The following is a 9,324-nucleotide window of genomic DNA, read 5'->3' as shown; positions in this document are numbered from 1 at the left end:
AGGAACATTTCTGTATTTAAGCATTAATGAGCTGCTTGGCTGGGGTCTTGAGGTTTCCAGATATTGAGCTGAATCTCCCCATAGCATATTCACCCAGGGACCGTGCTGCTCCTCACCACCTTGTTTGTGCTTTCTTCTCCCTTGTGCCCTGCAGGGTGTGAACGGCATGTCTGTGGATGAGAAGACTGACTCCCCCATGTATGTGTATGAGTCAACGGTGCACTGTACCAATATTCTCCTCTGCTTAAATGACCAGCGGAAGCAGGACATTCTCTGTGACGTGACGCTGATTGTGGAGGGGAAGGAGTTCCGCGCCCACCGGGCTGTGCTGGCTGCCTGCAGCGAGTACTTCTTGCAGGCCTTGGTTGGGCAGACGGAAAATGACCTGGTGGTCAGCCTGCCGGAAGAGGTACAGTATTGTCACCGTGCCCCCAGCGCGCCCCTTCCTCCCTCCTGAGGAGGAAAACCTCTGTGGTCTGCTGGGGTGGCAAAGGGAGGGGGGCACAGGTGTCAGTGGCTGCCCCAGCACAGCTCAGGATGTGCTTTTTGTGTTTGGTTGGGTTACAAATCACTGAAGGATGGACATGTTCACACCATGCCAGCCTTATGATGGAGGCGAAGCTTTAGGATGCTTCAGCTCGCCTTTGTCACTGCTGCTGAAGGAATTGTACCCAAACATTTCATTACGTAGCCTTGTTCAGGGCAGTATTAGGACCCTTATATTCCTCTGCTCTTCTAGACAGGAAATTTGAAAGGAGTGATGTGACAGCTACATGGCAGGTTATTGTTGAAAAATCATTTGAGCTGTCGTGTTGTTCGGAGTTTCATTGCTGTCCACCCCTGTCTGACAGCTCATATCTTTATTCCACTTCTTTCTCCTTTCCTGCTCCTCATTCAGTCTGGCTTCCTCAGAGCTCCCCTCATAAAGAGTTTGGGATTTAACTGTGTTTTCCCCCAAGAAACCATGAACTCAGTCTGTCAGAAAGCAGAGGTTTTGTCATGCAGCGTAGCTCCCACAGCAGGAAACCCAGGGACGTAGAAAACACATACCTCACTGGAAAGTTTACTTTATTTTATCACAGAATCTCACTGGCTGGCTTCCACCCCCACTGTAATTTCCTCACAGCCGTAAAGCTGTGACGGCACAGCTACCGTAGAGCACGCTGGTGGCTTTGCTGCCCACAGAGGGGAGGTGCATCTCTGCTGCCTTGGCACTGCCTGCCCAGTGTCTCCGGCTGGGAAGGGTGGCACGAGGAGGGTGACAATGTACCCAGGGCACAGCACAGCAGTCACTCAGTGGGAAGGTGCTCTGGCACACAGAAGGTTTTTCACCATCATTTGCTTAATGCCCTTGAGGAGGCATGGTGTGTTTTTAAATGATGACAGGTCACAAAATGTCACACATCATTTTTCCCCCTCTGGTTTAGTTCTCCAGAGACTTCAGCAGCGTTGTAATGTTGTCACAGCACAAGTTGGAGAGCATTAGAAGTAGGTCACTGACTGTGACTTCATGAGTCCTGACACTGAATATTACTCGTGAAGACATTCAACCCAGACATTTTGCATGGAAATTTAGAGAACCACTAGGATGCACACTTTGATTCTGCAGTGTCCACTAATAATTTCCAGTGGAAGAATCAAGTCTCAGTTGCATGGCTTTCTTGCCACAAGCAAGGGTAGGAGCAGAGAAGTGACAAAACATGCCCAAGGGTGCAGAAGTGTGAAATTGCAGTGCTATTCCATGAAGTCTTAGTGAAACCTTTGTGTATAATTCAGATCCTGTTACATAAAGAAAAGTAATTGACATTCAAATAAGCACATAGAAGAGTGACTGAGATCTTCAGAAGTATGAGCCTGGCCTAAAGGAGGAGAAGAAAGGACCATGGCAGGCTCATACTGCTGGTTTGACAACTGAGATGTGCTGCAGCTCTAGGTAGGCAGAGGAGCTGAAACAGCCGAGAGGAGAAATTTCTCTTTAATGCCGAAAGACACTGTTGGCTCAAGCATTAATTGGTTTCAACCGACTTTCAGTAAAAGTAGATTGGAAATTAGAAGATTTCTAATGCCAGCAGCAGTGAGGTGCTGAGCTGCAGGCCAGTGGAGGGCTCATGATGTGCTTGCACTTGTTCACTCAGTCCTATGTTAATATGACACGAAAGATTTAAAATACAAAAGTTTGTCTTTCTATGTGTTTTATATGAGATGCTGTCTAAGAAAAAAATCCTCCAGTTCAACCATAAATCATTTCTATTTAAGTGAATCCTCTTCAAATAAATGAAGTATTAGAGCTTTACATTTTAGAATGTATCTCAATGAAAGATCAAAAAATTTTAGATTTACAGTGGCTGCTCTTACGGCTCCAGTGAAGCTCGTGGAGTTGCAGAAGTAGTGAACCTAGTTCTTAAGGTTTTTCCAAGAACTTTGAAATTGTCATGCCTTACCCAAGACCAACACTGCTACTTTGCTACATGCTTCTATTAGTAGAAGAAGAGCTACTAAAAGAGCTACTAGAGCACGAGGGCTTTGACTTCCTCATCTTGGAACTCTCTTGAGCTATTAAAAGAGATAATGACAGTTACCAATGTTTACTTGTACAGATATTTTATTTTCCACCTGCAAATTAATTGCTGCTAAACGCATTGAATCTTAGTTTTCTTATGGCTACTTTTCTGAAATAGCTGTGTGTGAGGTGGTCAGCTAAATAATTTCCTCACAAAAGCTAGTCACTCACAAGGAGAGCAGCCTGATGCACTTCACTATTTCTCAGTTACTCCTTGGTTAAGATGCACATCCCTGCTTCTGGTGCTGCTCAGCTTCACAGCGCTGGGCACTTTGGTAGGTGCCTGTGCAGAGGTACGGGAGGTGCCTGCAACAGCATTGGAGCTCCCTGCAAGAGGAACTGAAACACTCCTGGTTTGTAAAAGCTGATAAGGCAGAGGAAACACCATCTTAGTTATATGGCATTTAAAGAAGTTAGCAGGGTCATCTTTGGTTCACAAGCTAAGGACGCTTCCCAAGGCTACTGCTTTCAGTCCGTGGTCTGCAGAACTCCAGCAGCAGTGAGTTATTTCTTAAGGTATCTGTGAAAACTGGCTTACTCTGTCATGTAGGGAGCTATTCCTCCAGTGGAAAGATTTCAAACAAAAGCTGAATGTGAATATACTGAACAACTACTTTTTTTATGCTTAGAGACAATTTATGTTGATGTATAATATAGAAAAACAGATACTGAAAAGAATTTTTAAATGTAGTCTTCACTGTTCAAAACTTCTCCAAAGTTAACAATTGTTCATAAATTTACAGAGCTATTTTTAAGTCAGCCACACAAACACTGTATTTTAGATCTGAGCATAGTTTGAAAACTGCTGAAGTATGTTGTGGAGAAAGGGCATTGTTGTTACTATTATTTGTCAAAGGTTTGATGTTGAAGCTGGATAAAGTTTTATATATAAAGCTTTTACATTCATGTTATGTTGGTGTGAGGAAGCTTAATATCAAAGAAAATAACTTACTTCTGATTATTCAAAGCAGTAAATCTGCCTCTGAAGTCTAAACTCCAGGCTTTTTTTTACTTCATAGCATGTTGGGGTCATTTTGTTAATCTGGCATCCAGACATTGTTAACTGTTGTCTAGCTAAACAGGGAACAGATGTTTTTCACATTATTTCTTGTTTATATCCAGTTACAAGCAAGAGCAGTCTTTACAATACACCAGTCATTTCAGTAGGGAGACATTGTGCACACACAGAATTGGGACTAGTTGGATTTAGAGGGTTTTAAACCACTGCAAAACCTTGTGTTAGACATTTCAGGTTAACTCAAGCATGTCTTAACAGGCTTCAGTTCAAACCTTTCCTTAATCAACCTAAATAAAGTCAATATGGAGCTAATTCTGCACTGATTGAAGAGTTTCCATAAACCCGTTTGTGCTGGCCTTGGTAATTTGATTTTGTACCACACCTTTTGTTAAGGCAACATATTTCAGTGTGTAGACAAGCTGCCCAGAACAGCTGCATAATAGCAAGAGCTCAGATGTGGCCATGGTGTGTGAACTATCAGCCCTCAGAGCAAGTTAGAGAAATGGACTGTTTCAGCTGCCTACAGCTAATAAAAGAGGACCCTTTAGCTCTCAACTTCTATGCTTTTTTCTTCGTTTTCAGTTTTGCCAAACAACTGGAACCTTGCCTGCTTTTACCCGGGGTGCTTTTCAGCAATTAATGCAGTTTTCCTCGAGTAGGTGCTGTTAAATGCAACCCAGAATTAGTCCTTTCAAAGAACTGAGTTTGAAACTGTAAAGTTGGTTATTCACTCCATACCCCTAACTGTTGTTTTGTTTTATTTAATCACAAAAACTGGTCTTCCTTCCTCTAACAAGGCACTTAATTAAGTTTTTAATTTATGATAAGAAGTTAAATGGCACTTATGAGGTTTTTTTAATGGTTTCCACTTCCCATCCAGATTACAAAAAAAGGTGTGATGGAGAGAGACACGGCTGTCAGCCAGGGGTATTGTAGGTCATGCCAATATTAGCTGGCAGCAGGCCTTTATCCAATTAACATTGCTTCATCACTGCAAGTAATAGCTCTCGAGTAGATGATTGAGTCATTCATGCTGTAGTGGTACTCAACTTTTCTTGAGAAGGAGCCAGTGCTTCATCAAATGGGCTTTTTATTTGCTATTATTACCTGCCTAACTCTGCTAATGGACGTGCACAGCAAGTCTGCATGGGCAAGGTGAAAGCTGGGCACTGGATAAGGGAGCATCTTCTGTGCAAACACCTTATTCACTTTTGAAAGCTGCGGGTGCAGTTAAATGGTCAAAAGACAGAAATGGAAATAGCAACAAGTAAAACTTCCCAATAGGATTCGATTCCTACAGGTTAGAAATAGAGATTCTCAACATTGCTTGCATTTTTTTTTTTTTTTTGGGAAATTACACTTGAAAGAAATTTTCACCATCCATGAAAGCACCAAATACCTTCCTCTCAGATGAAGCTAAACAAAGGTTTTCTGAAGCAGCAGACCAAGCTTTCTTTAGCACTGGTCTGATAACAGCCTTTGTGTTCTTTTAGAAACTTGCTTCCCCAGTAGGTTGGTTAGTTTTACCTGTAGCCCTCAAATTTCTTGAATTTGTTTCAGAGTGGTGACCTTTTATAGTGCAATGAGCTGTCTGCTGGGAATATTTTTTTCCAAAAGGATTAAACTGAGCTATCTGTGGTGTCCAAGTCTTCCAAGGTGCAAAAGAAAGCAGCATCTCTTTTAGGATGAGGTTGTGGGATTTATCCACACAACTCTTTGCTGTTAAGAGAATGATGTTCAAAGTAGATGTAGAGTCTGAATTCCTCCACATTCTCTCTCCTTCACTGCTGCAAAGCCTGCCTTTTCCCCACAGGGTCTAGTCCTGTGAAATTTGTCATCTGCTTCTTCGTTAACTCCCTCACACGGTCCTCCTTTGCAGGGAGAAAGGCAGGACAGGACCTCGGATTTGGGATTCAAGGCTGGCAAAAGCTGAGTGTGTTGGAAGGCAAAGGCATGCAGCAGCACTCTGGGTGGGACTGAGCCAGGCATCTAACATTAGCATGGCTCGTAGCTGACAGGGAGGAGAAATACTGGCAGCTGCTAACCATCCATGCCAACCTGCCAGCCTGAGGGAAAAATGCTGGGAATTAGCCAACGAGAGATGATTGTGATGAGGAGAAAATCAAAGGCAGGATGCAGGACGTCAACTATTATATACCCTGCTGGCTAAAGGCACTTACTATTCCTTTTTATCTCTCTAGAAATAAACAGTGTTTTCTTAGTTTGTCTTTTTCCTTTCTTTGTATTCTTTGTATGTATAAATATAATATCTTTGAAGAGTGTAGAGACTGAGCTGAGAGTTCTCTGCACTGGAGCACAAAGTGAAAGAGGTGATAAATGTGGAAGAGAGGAGCAAGAGGGCAAGAAGTTTATTTCCCAGCTGGAGGAATGTTTAACACAGTAGGGAACAACAAAAGACCCTTTTTCGTTGGCACCCTGGAGATATATCAGGAGTAGCTAAGGTTAGCTCTTAGAGAATGGAAAGCAGTAATGTGGCTTTCTCTTTACATGACTGTATTGGCCATTGATGTTCCTCACAGACTGCAGCACTGGCCAAAATTATTCCTGCTTTGTCTCAGGAGGTGGCAAGAACCTGAAAGCCATTATTCCCTTCATCTGCAGAGCTTTTTGTGGTGGAAAAGGGATATCTCCATCAGGCTTCAAACTCACTTATGCTTCAACCTTACCTCAGCAATGCCACTTTAATCAGTTCATATGGATAGAAGGTTGGGTCTTTGGTTTGTTAAATTCCTCCCAGGGAGGAATTTATTTATGAGGAAAATGTTATTTTTCATGCTGCCTCACAGTGCCAACACAGAGGGATGGCTGGAGGATGCAGCTCTGTACTGAGAGTAAAACTGAGTATTTGGGTACTCTTTGAAGTCTGACATGACAGGACTCTAACTCAGGAGAAACTATGAGACAGAACTGGCTGATGTTTTATGTGTGTTGCTTATGTAGCATAGTGCAAGGTGCAAATGATGTACTTTGTTTCTACCAGGTGAGCAATAAAACAGAAATGAGATCCTCAAGATGTGATACGAAATTCCATACATGTATCACTGCAAAAGTTGCCAACACTGCTTGAGTTTTCATGCCTCAAATGTGATGAAGAAGCTAGCCACATACTTTTCATTCTGCATAGTGTAACTTCCATTATTTTCTGATGAGGGCTGTCTTGCTATTCATAACATTCTCTGATCTTTTGAGGTGGAGGAAAGCAAAATACATCTATGTTGTGGTGAGAGCTTAGGCTTCAAAAAGCAAAACAGAAGTCATGTATACATGCATGTTAAGTAGAGAAAATCTTGCAATAGCTTCTTTCCCTCCCTTTGGCAGTAACTGTACAATTTATTTATGTATTCCAGCAGGCATATGAAAGTGTACTGTAGAAGGGGATCGGGAGATTAAAATACAGAACAAAATTCACCATTGCAATAACTGCAACCAATTTTTTTGCCCCTGTTAGACTACTGCCGGCCATTACTGTTCAGTTGTGTTAGTGTTCAGGAAAACATAATCATGGAATAATTATAAGCAGGTGCTTTTATTGAAAAGCTCTGGCTGCCAAATCTGACTCCAGCATGGGTTTGGAATGAATACGTTTTTATACTCTTACCATCATATAGCTACATATTAACTATTAAACTTATATTGTTCTATTTTATACATTGATTTCATCCAAGCATGGATTTTTGTAATTTCCATCAAACCCCCCAACATTGTTTCTCATGATTCTTGTTACGATTAAACAGTAATTATATCCAGTTACCAAACAATCATCACATCTAACAATCATATCATTTATCATAGTCATTAAATGATTATACAAGTGCAACCTAACCTTTTCCCAGGGCCTACCTTAACATTTTCCCAGGACTTACCAGGCCTATCCTTCCTTTCTAACTCCCCTGAATGTTCCATGATTTTAGAAACATTTTATCCCTGTACTATCAGTTGGGCTGATTGACTGTGATTGCACTTGCTAGTGAAAAGGCACTTTGCAGTGTGGAAACTTTCTTGATCAAATTTAACAAACATGGTCTAAAATGTAAAAAATAGCTTGAATAGTAAGTCCTGTGTTAAGGGCGCGAGAAGAAGCAATAAGAATGCATAACAGGAGGTGGATTGGTTTTGTTTGTTTGTTTGGGTTTTTTGTTTTTGCTTGCTGTGTTCAAATATATATGAATGAAAATGAGATGGCTGAGCCATGACCGTGCCTCAGTTCTGAGCACTCTGGCCCTGCAGACTGAAAGATTTCTCCCTCTCCTCCCCCTCCACTTACATTTCTCTTACCTTTGCTTTCTCTCTTATCTAAAAACCCCTTTCAATTTCATTAAAGACTTCAAACCAGGTATCTGCTCTTGTAGAGTCCCAAAATACAGGCTGGGCATTTGACTAAACTGATAGGTAAGGTCCAGTGAAGACACCTGTCAGCTTCACAACATCAGACATCACAACCTGTAAGGTACTTTCTGATTACAGTACCAAGTTTTGTTCCCAAGACCCCCAAAAATAAGATTTTCATCTTCATACTGCACTTTCTGACAAGGATTCCCTGGTGAATGTTGTCAGACTGACTGTTTTTCTCAGCTACTAATGAGATTGAGCATGTTATGGGGTGGAATATGCTATGTATTCAAATTATGCATTGCAGCAGTCAACAAACATTAAACCTAGGAAGTATGGTTCAATTTGGAAGTGAAGTATGGATTTTAGGTGAGCAGAAGGCAATTGAATCGTACTAGGATTTGGGAATGAGATGTTTTTTGTGAGTTTTGCAGGGTTGGATTTTCTTAGAGGAAGAAGTAGACACAAACATTCTGTAAATTTGATGTAAGCTCTGAAGAGCAAAATGGCTGGTTTATTCCAGGATTTTTGTGCTGTAATGAATTTTGACATTTTGACAAGGGACAGCCAGCAAACACCTCTGAGTCCCAGTGCTGTCTAACACTACTAAAAGCTTTGTACTTGGGTACTTTATTTACTTTAATAAAATAAATAAATAGGAGCAGCTGTAGCTGGTCGAACTACAGATCTAGCCCAGGCTTGGTTTGTTTAAAAAAGTGAGTTTTAGTTTCTCTGAAAGCGCTTGAGAGGAGACTTGTGTGGCTGTTTAAAGACTTAAATGAAAAGAAAGTATCGGGCATCTCTCTAGGAAGCATGTTGTAAATTACTGGGGAAAGATATCAAGAGAAGCCACTGGCAATTGTTTTGAAGTCAGATTAAAATAAACTGAAAAATTTGGCATGGGTTTTTAGCAACAAACTTTTCAATAATATGTGTATGACTGCACATTGTTTCATAACTCTAAGGCAAATGGCCTTTGGAAGCAACAAAATTTAGACACCCCTTTAAGAAATTTGATGCTCAGTACTGGTGTAGTTCAGTGCACTTCAACATCCTAAAAGAAGATAAATCAAGTTTGCTAATCAACCTTTCTGTCTCTCTTTTTGCTTAATCTGACCTTCTAAGAGTTGATGACATCAAAGTGTGCATTTAACTGTGTCTGTTTCCCTGCACACAAGAGTAGTTGAATTTTTTTAATTTTTTTTTTTAATTTAGAATCCTTTAAAAGACATTGTGGAGAAAGTTGACTTGGAATTATAATGGTACCCTGCTCCTTTCTGGGGGTCCACAGTCAAAATAACCATAGGTGAACTGAGAATGGCAGAAAACTGCAATACTAAAACTTTCAGTAACACCAAGATATAAACAAGGTGTCACCAAACAGCTGGAATTGAGA

The 9,324-nt window shown here is 41.1% G+C and overlaps 1 protein-coding gene across 4 annotated transcripts in view; it reads left to right on the top strand.

Moving 5' to 3' along the window:
• The window catches only part of BACH2 (BTB domain and CNC homolog 2), a 140,426-nt gene that overhangs the window by 94,327 nt on the left and 36,775 nt on the right, over positions 1-9,324 (top strand). For all 4 annotated transcript variants that reach the window (XM_031057616.1, XM_005421699.2, XM_031057615.1 and 1 more), the window contains one exon: positions 155-409. In XM_031057616.1, the coding sequence (XP_030913476.1) occupies positions 167-409 (243 nt within the window). In that variant the 5' untranslated portion in view covers positions 155-166. The remainder of the gene's footprint in view (positions 1-154; positions 410-9,324) is intronic.

Source organism: Geospiza fortis, unplaced genomic scaffold, assembly GCF_000277835.1.
Source record: "Geospiza fortis unplaced genomic scaffold, GeoFor_1.0 scaffold264, whole genome shotgun sequence".
NCBI lineage: Eukaryota > Metazoa > Chordata > Aves > Passeriformes > Thraupidae > Geospiza > Geospiza fortis.
The sequence above is the reverse complement of the archived record's forward strand: the minus strand, read 5'-3'. Positions and strand labels throughout refer to the sequence as shown.